The sequence below is a fragment of the Xenopus laevis genome, chromosome 9_10L, assembly GCF_017654675.1.
Source record: "Xenopus laevis strain J_2021 chromosome 9_10L, Xenopus_laevis_v10.1, whole genome shotgun sequence".
Taxonomy (NCBI): Eukaryota; Metazoa; Chordata; class Amphibia; order Anura; family Pipidae; genus Xenopus; species Xenopus laevis.
Window position 1 is genome coordinate 123155737 of NC_054387.1, and position 13265 is coordinate 123169001.

The following is a 13265-nucleotide window of genomic DNA, read 5'->3' on the forward strand; positions in this document are numbered from 1 at the left end:
AGGTATAGGATCTGTTATCCAGAAAACTCCGAAGTACGTAAAGACCGTCTCCCATAGACTCCGTTTTATCCAAATAATCCAAATTTTTAAAAATGATTTCCTTTTTCTGTGTAATAATAAAACCGTAGCTTGTACTTGATCCCAACTAAGATATAATTAATCCTTATTGGAAGCAAAACCAGCCTATTGGGTTTATTTCACGTTGACATGATTTTCTATTAGACTTAAGGTATGGAGATCCAAATTTCAGAAAGATCCGTTGTCTGGAAAGCTCCAGGTCCCAAGAATTCTGGATAACAGGTCCCATACCTGTACTAACAAGTAAAATTGTTATTGAACTTTGTTGTTGTCATTGCGTGTTCTCTCATCAACATGCCTAATTAAGGAGACAAAAACCTTTTTTTTATTTTTTTTTCCCCTAGACCCTCATTTAATATATCTGTTTTTCACACCATATAATTTGTAGGAAAATCACTGAAATGTATTTATAAATATTAATCTGCATTGCATGTGAGCACCAGACGTGTTTCTGCTACTTAATGATGTCATCGGCCAACTCTAAGCCCCTATTAATTGGCTCCACCACCCGGCACCCTGCTTAATAGATGCTTCTTCTATTCACAGACAGGTAAAGTAACTACACACAGACTACCCAAGAGAAGCAGGGCACATATAACAATAGTAAGTATCACTTTCTGCCTTCTACATCTCCTGTACCAGCCAATCAACAATTCTTAACACTTTCATTATTTAGAGTAATAATTAGAACTCAATTACAATGCAATATTTAAAAAATGAATTTATTTTTTAAAAAAAACATTACAACTTTTTAAATTACAACAATTAAGAATCAATTTTAAAGAGTGAACATAGATTTATGTATTTTAGAATTTGCATGTGAGTGGACAGATTATTGATAGATATGTAGATACAAGATGTACATGGATGATGATAGTTAGAGATTGAGGGTGGATATTTAATATATTGTGCACTTAAGTCCCAAGATTGCATTTTCCTGTGTGTGTAAATCGTAGCTGTTAGTGGGAAAAGGAGAAAGTATACTGTATGTAAAGGGATACTGTCATGGGAAAAAACATTATTTTCAAAATGAATCAGTTAATAGTGCTGCTCCAGCACTGAAATCCATTTCTCAAAAGAGCAAACAGATTTTTTTATATTCAATTTTGAAATCTGACATGGGGCTAGACATATTGTCAATTTCCCAGCTGCCCCAAGTCATGTGACTTGTGCTCTGATAAACTTGAATCACTCTTTACTGCTGTACTGCAAGTTGGAGTGATATCACCCCCTCCCTTTTCCCCCCTGCAGCCAAACAAAAGAACAATGGGAAGGTAACCAGATAACAGCTCCCTAACAAGATAACAGCTGCCTGGTAGATCTAAGAACAACACTCAATAGTAAAAACCCCTGTTCCACTGAGACACATTCAGTTACATTGAAAAGGAAAAACAGCAGCCTGCCAGAAAGCATTTCTCTCCTAAAGTGCAGGCACAAGTCACATGACCAGGGGCAGCTGGGAAATTGACAAAATGTCTAGCCCCATGTCAGATTTCAAAATTGATGATAAAAAAATCTGTTTGCTCTTTTGAGAAATGGATTTCAGTGCAGAATTCTACTGGAGTAGCACTATACATGTTTTCCGATGACGGGATCCCTTTAACTCTATGGCATACCAAAGACCTTTTAAATGAATTGGGGATGCACCAAATCCAGAATTCGGCCAAGATTCGGCCTTTACAAGTAGAATTTCGATTTGGCCAGATCCAAGTGCCTGGCCAAGCCGAATCAGAATCCAAAAAAATCATGTGACTTTTCGTCACACAAACAAGGGAGTCAAAAATCTTTTTTACTGCATGCGCAGCACACGGTTCTCTTTCCCCCTCAGTTCCCGAATTTGCAAATGCAAATTAAAGTTTGGATTCAGTTCGGTATATGGCTGAATCTTTCACAAAGGATCTGGGATTAGACTCCTAAAATAGTGGATTCTGTGCATTCCTAAAATTAATTGCACAAAACCACTTTGATAACGGTCTAACAGGACTTTGATAACGGTCTGAGAATAGCATCGATACGTTGATGATGTTTTTTAAGAAATAGATGATTTAAAAAGTTCCCATCATGATAACGGTCATTCACAAGCGTATAGATCTTTTTATTATTCTTACTTCAGATTGATAAATGGAGGCTCTTTGAGTAATTAAAACATAGGAACCTCAAGCACAATCTGAAGTTGACACTTTACCTTTTATTGTATATAACCATGGCCAAGGTGATGAAGGTGAAGGTCCAATGCTTTTTGGGGGAAAAATTTGCGAAAAGCCTTGAAATCAATGGGCGTCAAAATTATTTCTATGCGCATCAATTTTGACGCAGTGACAATTTTTATACGTGCGCCTTTGCATTAATGTCAATGGGCGTCCGAATAATTTTGACGCATGTAAATTTTTATGAGCTCGCAAAATTTATTTGAAGCATCAGATTTTTTTAATTTTTGCCGTGGTTTCAAATTTATTCGCTGGCAGCGAAATTTGGAAATTCACATCGAATTCACACCTGGCAAATTATTCGCCCATCACTACTGTTGATAGTAGGTGTGTATACATTGTGCCACATCATGATACAGGTATGGGACCTGTTATCCAGAATGCTAGGGACCTGGGGTTTTCCGGATAACGGATCTTTCCATAATTTGGGTCTTCATGCCTTAAGTCTACTAGAGATTCATTTAATCATTAAATAAACCCAATAGGCTAGTTTTGCTTCCAATAAGCATTAATTATATCTTAGTTTGGATCAAGTACCAGATACTGTTTTATTATTACGGAGAAAAAGGAAATCATTTTTAAAAATCTGGATTATTTGGATAAAATGGAGTCTATGGGAGGCAGCCATTTCGTAATTCGGAGCTTTCTGGATATCGGGTTTCCGGATAAGGGATAACTATATGAAACATAAATAGATCTCTTAATGTCTGTCTATTATATGATCATCTCGGGTCATTTACCGTCTCCTGCAGCTGACCTCTGTCTAATACTCACCTTGTGGGACGAACCTCTTTAAATCTTTAAACCCCTTTGTTTTCCAACTTCTGTAACAATGTGAAAATAAATTCAGCTGTAGAAGTGATGCCTTTTGCCCTCTGGTCCTGGCAGTTTTGAATTCTTTGTTTCATTCTTGTATTAGTACCTTATACTTGAATACGTGGACAATTGTGTGTCTGGCGGTTATTGTTATTATACTTTATCTATATAGTATGACACTTTACAGAGTTTATATATCGGTCTCTGGTCCTGGTCCCTATCATGCAGACACTGTCAGCCGTTTCATCAGGAGCCAAATAATGTTTTTGGAATATGCTGGAAGAAACCAGAGAACATGGTGGGAACTCTCACAAATATAATGAAAGCTTCTTACAGTTGATGCCCTGGCTGGAATTGAATCTATGACCCCTGTGCTGAAAGACAGTAATGCTTATCATGCTCATCACTCTACAACTATGCTGTTTCATGATTGGTCAGAAACAGTAAAACATTCATAGCAAATATCAGCAGGAACGTGAACAATACATGAACTGAAACAAAAAATATAAAAGCATTCACAATAGATCCCCCATTTTCAGGGGACCAGAAACCATAGTGTAAAATTCGGGAAATTATTTTGTATTTATATTGGTGGGACCACCAATAAAATGCTGTAAAGTAATGGAAAACTTAAAATCAGGAGATGTAAAATTGAGATTTCACTGTAGCTAGGTTGAGCAGCATCCCATTGTTATTCCATAACAATGTACTGTTTACAGGGCCGCCATCAGGGGGGCACAGGGGGGACAAGTGTACCGGGCCCGGGCCTAAAGGGGGGCCCAGCAGTGCTGCACTTTTCAAAAGAGCCGGGCCCCCCTTAAAGGAGAGTGATATTCCCGGGCCCCGGAGCACTCCCATCTGGCCTGTCCCCAATGGCGCCAACTACCTCCCTCAGCACTACACCCCGCCCCTTCCCACTCTACATCCAAGTCTATTGGCAATGCCTACGCACCGCCTACCACTCATTGGCTGCACCACCCGCCTTTCTCCTGGGAACAGTCCCTATGCCCCAGCCGGCAGTCTCGCCCCTTCCCTCCTTCCTCCAATACACTTAGCCGGTGCACTTCTCCATATGCGCATGCGCACCGGCGTAGGGCAGCAGCAAGGGAGCGCGCAGCACAGGTGCCGCAACAAGGGGGGGCGGGGGCCCAAGGGGGACCCTGGACAGCAGTTCTGTTGGGCCCCATGGAGGGAACAGTCCACATCCGGGTAGCATTCAATGTTCATTAAGTTCATTATCACATGAGCAGTGCAAGGATAAGAGAGGAGTTGCAGGCTCAGTGGCACCAGTGTCTGTAGGTTGCCACAGTCTAGATTTTGGGTTTATCTTACATTTTAAAGGAGGAGCCCACTGTGGTTTCAGGTTTATCTTAAGGTGTTTGTGGGTTCCAGGGGGGCGGGGCTTGCTAGGTAGTATGTGGGGTTTTGACAAATTTGGCCTTGGCTGGGTTGAATCAGGGGTGTGGGCAGAGGAGTGGGCAGGGTCTGGGTGGGGCCCAGAAAAAAATTTGTACGGGGCCCGGTGATTTCTAATGGCGGCCCTGACTGTTTATGTTAATCTGTTAGCTAGTGGTTCCTAAAATATGGAGGGTGCAAAGCAGTGGGTGGGGGCAGCCTTTAAGTCAGTTAGGGTGAGATTTGGGTATATATGCTTGTTTCCTGCCCTTGAACTATAAAAGTGATGGGTGCAACCAAATATCTGAGCTTACGAGGAGAAGCTGAACCTACATTTGAAGGCCTTCTGATCTAGGACTTCATACCTCTTATCAAGAAACCCATACAATACAGGCCTTGTTCTTCTTCTATTTCAACAGGAACACATACCATTCCTGACACTCCTAGCTTGCTTGATTGGACATCACCACTATAGAAATGTAAAAATAAAAAATCTGGAGCTTTTGGACCAGAAATATTTCGACCCAGATCCTGAAACCTGTGATGAAACCCTGAGTCATTGTTTAGAGATAAACATAGACTATATAATGGTATAAACTTTGGGACTTAGGAACATAGTCGGGTAAAACAAACTGCTTGCCCCATATGAGCATGGAAGTAAGCCATTACATTCTTTTATCACCGACCAACACACAACCAATTTATCCCAAGGGGTTGTACTGAATGTACAGTGGAACCCCTTTAAACAAATTTACTTATAAGGAACCTACCAACACTTGGCCCAAATCCTTTGGTATAAACAGAAAAATAAAGATTGTTAGGGTGCTTATATTTTATTTCTTACTCTATGTGGTTACAGCAGATTTTCAAACAGTCAATAACCTACTTAATTATGTGCATCCCATTACAGATGGAAAACAACCTAGATGAAGATACCCAGGCTGGTGGAAGATTCAAGAAACGAGAGCCATTCAAAAGGAGACATCGATAAGTATCTACAGATTCCTCTGAGACAGGGTTACCGATAAAAGCTGCCGACAGGCCAAGCCGGCAGCTTATTGGGGCCATCCGACGGGTGTCCACGATTGATATCTGGGCGAGAGTCAGCCAGACGCCGATTGGACATGGAAAAAATCCCGTCGGTTCGCGGTCACATCTTTTCGTTGATGTGGTCCCACAATCCGACCACCTGTATGGCCTCCATTCTGATCCAATCGCTGGGTCCTAGGGCCCATGATTGGATAAACCCGATATCACCCACCACAATGTGGGCATATTTGTGAGAGATCCGCTCGTTCGGCGACATCACCAAACGAGCGGATCTCCCTGTGTATGTCCATATTTATATTGGGACCACAACTCATCAACACTTCATTTGTTCAAAAATATTAAAGACACACACACATCATTCACAGGCATACCCAAAAAATGTTCCTGCAGAATTTGGAAAATACCAATTTTGACAAACTTTTATGGTTTTCCTAAGGGTATTAAAAAAGTTAATCAGGTTGATCCTGTTAGTTGGGGATGTCCCCTGCTAGTGTCTTGTAAGAAAAATGCAAATCCAATCAGAAGGTTTGAAGAGGTAAAAAGCAAGGCTGTTGGCAGTGTGGGTAGAGTTTCATATCAGTTTATTTGAACACTTGATCCAGTGCTTGAATTCTATTGCTGCTCCCCACCAAACCCACAAAATATGCAAATTGGAATTGCACATGTAATTTGAGTTACTGCATTTGCCTGTGCTTCTTCCAGTTTTTGAGACCACTTAGAAACTACCCATTCCTAGTTAACATATCATTATACAGAGTTATGTTAATTGTCGCCATGATTTTTCCTGTTAGTCTGTTGTTCAAGATGATGTTTCAGGATGAAACTAAAACAAATGTTTACTGAGGTTTTCTTTTCCTTTACAGGATTACAACAGTTGTGCCTCAGGAGAACAGAAGACCAGTGGAAAAGCCAGTTCCGGCTCCTGTAGAAGTGATAAGCAAAAATGATGAGACAAGCCAAGAAGAAAAACAAGCCCAGGCTGAAGACAAGGTCCCAGTTGAGGAAAAGGTCCTAGTTGAGGAGAAGATCCCAGTTGAGGAGAAGGTCCCAGTTGAGGAGAAGGTCCCAGTTGAGGAGAAGGTCCCAGTTGTGGAGAAGGTCCCAGTTGTGGAGAATGTCCCAGTTGAGGAGAAGGTCCCAGTTGAGAAGAAGGTCTCAGCTGAAGAGGAAAGTCAACCACCAGAGAAAGAGACAACAGAACAGAATAATGTACAAAAGGAAAATTATGAGAATAAAGTAGAAAAAGTGAAAGAAGTAAACAAAGAACCAAATGAAGTCACTATGGGGAAAACTACTAATGTTTTAGCATCAAAAGAAACGCACATTAAAGCCACAAAGGAAGTAAATGTACCTACAGAACACACTGGGGCAACGTCATCCCAGCCTCCTGCTCGATCAGGTCCAACCACGAAAAAGGGACCAAAATTTAAGCCAAGGGGGTCCAAGGAATTCAAAAGCAAACCACCCAAGAAAGGAGTTATTGGGTAAGCAGGGTAAAATTCCGGCATAAGTTTTGGTCTTGAAATGTAGAGGAACTGTAGGAATTATACAGCAATGAGTGAACACATATAAGACACACAATACAAAGGGTATAGATATTATGCATAGAGAATGTCTAGAAATTCTACCCTTTTACTTACACTTAGTTTCAAGGAGAAAGCTGATCTTGCTGTTAAAGGTATAATTATCAAATGGCAAATCTGCCCCCTTGATACTTTGCAGTGAGACTCCATCCAGAATTGGTGGCCCTGTGCTTGAAGGAGAAGGAAAGCTACGGAGGCATTTTATTGCCAATAGATTAGCTGCAATAGTGCAAGCTAGAATGCTATATTTATTCTGTAGAATGTTTTACCATACCTGAGTAAATAGCTCTAGAAACTCTCTGTTTGTTTAGGATAGGAGCTGCAGTATTCACTTGGTGTGACATCACTTCCTGCCGGAGTCTCTCCCTGCTCTGGGCTCAGATTACATCAGAGAAGGGGGGGGGAAGAGGAGCAAACTGAGCATGCTCTTGCCCAGGGCAATGAGGTTTAAGCTGAAAACAGGAAGTCTGATACAGAAGTCCATGTGTACACAATAGAAGGAAAGAAATGCAGTGTTTCTTTTGACAGGGGACTCAGAGCAGCATTACTTTGGGGGTTTACTGGTATATTTAGATGGACCTTTCTGATAAAGCTTACTTAGTTTTAACCTTTCCTTCTCCTTTAAGAGGTCTGAGAAAAAAAGGTTTCCACCCAAAAAAATTGATTAAACCTCCCCAGCTTCTTGTTTGGACTCAAAAGAAATTCTTATAAGATCATCATTAAGTGAACATGATATTGGTTGGATGGGCGTTTGGGTTGTCTGTCCACAGCCTTAAAGGGATACTGTCATGGGGGAAAAAAAAAAGTTCAAAATGAATCAGTTAATAGTGCTGCTCCAGCAAAATTCTGCACTGAAATCCATTTCTCAAAAGAGCAAACAGATTTTTTTATATTCAATTTTGAAATCTGACATGGGGATAGACATATTGTCAATTTCCCAGCTGCCCCAAGTCATGTGACTTGTGCTCTGATAAACTTCAATCACTCTTTACTGCTGTACTGCAAGTTTGAGTGATATCAACCCCCTCCCTTTCCCCCCCCCCAGCATCCAAACAAAAGAGCAATGGGAAGGTAACCAGATAGCAGCTCCCTAACACAAGATAACAGCTGCCTGGTAGATCTAAGAACAACACTCAATAGTAAAAACCCATGTCCCACTGAGACACATTCAGTTACATTGAGAAGGAAAAACAGCAGCCTGCCAGAAAGCATTTCTCTCCTAAAGTCACATGACCGGGGGCAGCTGGGAAATTGACAAAATGTCTAGCCCCATGTCAGATTTCAAAATTGAATATAAAAAAATCTGTTTGCTCTTTTGAGAAATGGATTTCAGTGCAGAATTCTGCTGGAGTAGCACTATTAACTGATGTGTTTTGAAAAAAACATGTTTTCCGATGAGAGGATCCCTTTAAGCGTTTCGTGTTACAAACACTACGTCATAAGCCTATGACTATTTTCTACAACCAAAGAGCTTGTTGGGGCTAAGGGGGAACTGACCTAGGCCTCAGATTTTTATTAGTATCAAAATTATCTTTTTTGTTAAAACATACTGTGTTCCTCTCTTTTGAATCTAGATTTGAAGAAATTCCGGGAATGGAAGGCTTAGGCGCAGGTTGGTATCTCCGTCCAAAGTTCTCCACAGTTTTAGTGGCCAGAACAATAATATCTGCCTCAGTGGTGGAGTTGTCAGCAGAGAACAAAAGCAAAAATATCATCTTTAATGACGACTCAGATTTGTTCAACGGAACCCTAAAAATCTTAACGGAAATATCTCCTTCTTATAAAAACATCTCTTTAGCAAGACATAGAAAATAATATAAATTAAGGCTAGAATAAAAAAATATAAACTGAATTCCCTGAATTTACATTTGCGATTAAATAAAAAAAATTTGAACAAATTATTTATGTCTACAATCTCATCTAGAACATCTTTATCCACAATATAAACAATGAGACATAATTAATACAAGAAGTGAGCTCAATAAGACACAGCGGCCTCTTTCTTTCGTGCCTGGAACCATTTTATTTTTTGCTGACAAAATGCCCAGAGCTTAAGAGGATTCCTGTTTTCTCTAGGTTAAGCCTCTTAACCTTCCCAGATATCTTACCACTGACGGGAAGTGAAGATCTGGGACACTGCAACTTGATGACAAGGAGAACATAATGCCGATTTACTTAACTAATACCATTAAACATGTATTAGCACACACCTGTCCAGACTTTTTACAATCAGTTCAATGAGAAGCTCAATCAGGGTCCAGCTACATGAATTCCACAGCCTCGTTCAGCTCCTAAGGTTGCTCCGGGGAGCACTTAAAGTAAATTTGATAGGGGTAGTTTACATTTTGTGGTTTTTGAAATATTTAATTTTTTTGATCTGCAACTCTCTGGTTTGGGATTTAACTGCTGTAGTGACCCTAGCAACCAGACAGCAGCTTGGAAGCCATATTGGAAGGTCCTCAAACAAGCTCTAAAAATAGACATTCAAAGAAGAGCCTGTTTAATGAGACAAATTCATTTATATATATATTTAAAACATTTTTTTAGGGAAATGTTTCCTTTCCTAGTTAAGGTGAGATTTGGGTAGACTGGCCATTTGCTTTCCTAGATATATTGAATGTCCAACCTAGGGTGGGATCTCAGTAGAATTGCCATTTGCTCTCCTAGATACATCAAATGTCTAACCTGAAGGCAAGTTAGGGAGAGATTTTGGTTGAACGGCCATTTGCACTCGTAGATACATTGACTGTCCAGACTGAAGGCTAGTTAAGGTGAGATTTTGGTAGACTGGCCATTTGCTCTCTTAGATACATTAAAAATCCAACCTGAAGGACAATTAGGGTGAATTTGGGTAGACTGGCCATTTGCTTGTCTAGATAAATTAAAAAAAAATTTTTTAGGGAAATGTTTCCTTTCCATGACTTTTTTACTGGAGTTTTGACTGTTTTTTGTTTTCCATCCGATTTATAATAATGTAACACAAATGTTTCTGCACTGCTGCCCTGGATAAAACAACACTGAAAGAACAGGGCATGTAGGGAAATAGTATTAATTTTTCAAGTTGTAGTAGACTGTCCATAACATTGCTGCTTGCTATTGGCCAAAGTAGCAGTAGATAGACGGGAGCCGTAATAACCACGGGTAGTTTTAGAATAAAAAAAAAAGTCTTTATTTCCAAGCATCTTTAAAAACACAAACAGGTATCCTCCTCTTTAACTAAACCATGACGTGTCTAGTCACCTGACGCGTTTCGTGCCTCTCTTTGGCACTTCATCAGAGGTGGAGTCTAGTCCTAGCTCTCTGCCTTATATAGTGTATACAATTAAAACAATATACCCTTATTGCTATTGGCCAAAGCCCACTTTATTCACACAAAAAAATGTCAAAATCTTCAAATGATTTTTTTTCGAAATTTTTAACAACTAGCAACATCCAAGGGGTTGGTGTGCAACGTGTGAGCCACTGACTGGGGATCACTGACATACATAATAATACACTAGGGGGGGCTGTAAAACTATCTCGCCATGTAGTGTTCGGCAGATAATATTTTCATAACATAATCTCTTTATTGTTTCAGATATCACTGTCGTTTGCCCCTGGGAAGCGTATAGCCATCTTGAGCTGCACGAACTTGCACAATATGGAATTATTTGAAGATTACGGTTTTCCATGGTTTTTGTTTGTGTATATATACGTTTTTTTTTTTAAACTAAGAAGCCTTCTCTGCATTTTGTCTACTGTAGAAATTGCACTGTTAAATGTGGATAACAGTAGCAGGAGAAATGAATAAATGAATGCCAATCATTGCTGAAGGAGAGTTCAAGTGAAAGGTTTGGTTTGTTTCTATGAATATTCAAGAAAATACTGGAGAGGTCAATTTATTCTCGTCCAATGATATCCACTGCTCTGCAGGGTTCACTTTGAGCCCCTGTGTCGAGGCCGAGAATGTATTGTCAGCTACAGTCAGTTGCAGGTCTTGGATTGTTGAGGAGCAGTGGGTCATGTAGATGTTGTAGAGATGAGAGCTTTGATGTTGTAGCTACTGGAGGAAGCAAGTAGTTTACAGATGTTGGTCTGGAACTCGACGAGACACAGCAAATAGGTGTCCGATGAAAAAGAAACTGTCAAATGTGAGGGTGGATTTTGCAGTTCAAGCCAATGGTGGGTTTGAGCAATACAGGACTTGTACATTATGTCATGCTTTTAACCATGTCCTGAAGAGTTACAAACTCTCTGTTGGGGGCACAGGGAGATAGAACAGCTTATGGGCCACACACCAAGTATTCCTGGTCTCCTTGAAGACTAAATAAGGTTCACACACATCTTTGCTCCTTCAACTACAGACACAACAGTGTTCTTTTATCTACAATATATATGAACGAAGGATTCAATGCCGGTAATTTACAAAGCGCTTAAGGTAGGAAGGAGTAAGAATCTTGTTTTTTTTGTACATATACTTTCGGATTTTATGTTGTCTTTCGTGCAATGTCACATTGTTCTGTAGAATTTTCAAAAATGCAATGCTGATATTTAGAATCTCAAATGTTCTGGCATGCAAAACTTCCTCATAAAAAAGCTAAAATGGCAAAAGGACTGTTTTTATAAAAATGTTTGAATGAAAGAATAAACGCATTGCTCAGTAACTCACTCAACTCTTTTGTTTACAAACCAAAACAGAATTATAAAAGAACCAGGTCTGATGAGAATAAAAAAAAAAATATATAAATGGCCATTTAATCTCCTAGATACATTGAATGTCCAAACTGAAGGCTAGTTAGGCTGAGACTGGAGTAGACTGTCCATTTGCATTGCTAGATACATTGAAAGTCCAACGTCAAGTACAGCTAAGGTGAGATTTTGGTAGACTGGCCATTTGCTCTCCTAGATACATTAAAAATCCAAACTGAAGGACAATTAAGGTGAAATTTGGGTAGACTGGCCATTTGCTCTTCTAGATAAATTAAAAGTCCAATCTGAAGGCTAGTTAAGGTGAGATTTGGGTAGACTGGACATTTGCTTTCCTAGATACATTGAATGTCCAACCTGAAGGCCAGTTAGGGTGAGATTTCAGTAGAATTGCCATTTGCTCTCCTAGATACATTAAAAGTCTAACCTGAAGTTAAGTTAGGGAGAGATTTTGGTCGAACGGCCATTTGCACTCGTAGATACATTGAAAGTCCAACCTGAAGTACAGTTAAGGTGAGATTTGGGTAGACTGGCCATTTGCTCTCCTAGATACATTGAAAGTCCAACCTGAAGGCTAGTTAGACTGAGATTTGGGTAGACTGGCCATTTGCTTTCCTAGATACATTGAAAGTCCAACCTGAAGTACAGCTAAGGTGAGATTTTGGTAGACTGGCCATTTGCTCTCCTAGATACATTAAAAATCCAACCTGAAGGACAATTAGGGTGAATTTGGGTAGACTGGCCATTTGCTTTTCCAGATAAATTAAAAGTCCAATCTGAAGGCTAGCTAAGGTGAGATTTGGGTAGACTGGCCATTTGCTCTCCTAGATACACTTGATGTCCAACCTGAAGGGCAGTTAGGGTGAGATTGTGGTAGAATTGGCATTTGCTTTCCTAGAAACATTAAAAGTCCAACCTAAAGGCGAGTTAGGGTGAGATTTGGGTAGACTGCCATTTGCACACGTAGATACATTGAAGGTCCAACCTGAAGTACAGTTAAGGTGAGATTTGGGCAGAATGACCATTGCTCTCCAAGATACATTGACTGTCCAACCTGAAGGCTAGTTAGACTGAGATTTGGGTAGACTGGCCATTTGCTCTCCTGGATACATTGAAAGTACAATCAGAAGTACAGTTAAGGTGAGATTTTGGTAGACCGGCCATTTGCTCTCCTAGATACATTAAAAGTCCAGATTTAAGGCCAGTTAGGGTGAGATTTGGGTAGAATGGCCATTTGCTTTCCTGTATACATTGAATGTCCAACCTGAATGCCAGTTAGAGTGAAATTTGGGTCGAATGGCCATTTGCACTCGTAGATACATTGAACTTCCAACCTGAAGGCAAGTTAGGCTGAGATTTGGGTAGACTGACTATTTGCATTCCTGGATACATTAAAAATCCAACCTGAAGGACAGTTAGGGTAAAATTTGGGTAGACTAGCCATTTGCTC

The 13265-nt window shown here is 40.0% G+C and overlaps 1 protein-coding gene across 2 annotated transcripts; it reads left to right on the forward strand.

Moving 5' to 3' along the window:
• The first annotated feature begins 573 nt into the window (after nucleotides 1–573).
• On the forward strand, nucleotides 574–11772 carry MGC84235 (protein). Of its 2 annotated transcripts, XM_041575644.1 has the most exons (5): nucleotides 574–681; nucleotides 5407–5483; nucleotides 6410–7030; nucleotides 8704–8741; nucleotides 10707–11772. In XM_041575644.1, exons 2-5 carry the CDS (start codon nucleotides 5407–5409, stop codon nucleotides 10781–10783), a joined length of 813 nt encoding a protein of 270 aa, XP_041431578.1. In that variant the 5' UTR covers nucleotides 574–681; the 3' UTR covers nucleotides 10784–11772.
• The last annotated feature ends 1493 nt before the right edge of the window (nucleotides 11773–13265 follow it).

Bases quoted from the DNA above. Each gene is read 5' to 3' on its own strand.
- MGC84235 (XM_041575644.1), top strand. From the start codon at position 5,407: ATGGAAAACAACCTAGATGAAGATACCCAGGCTGGTGGAAGATTCAAG. The intron at 5,484-6,409 runs ATAAGTATCTAC...TTTCCTTTACAG, and splicing joins CCATTCAAAAGGAGACATCG to GATTACAACAGTTGTGCCTC. The intron at 8,742-10,706 runs GTTGGTATCTCC...TTATTGTTTCAG, and splicing joins AATGGAAGGCTTAGGCGCAG to ATATCACTGTCGTTTGCCCC.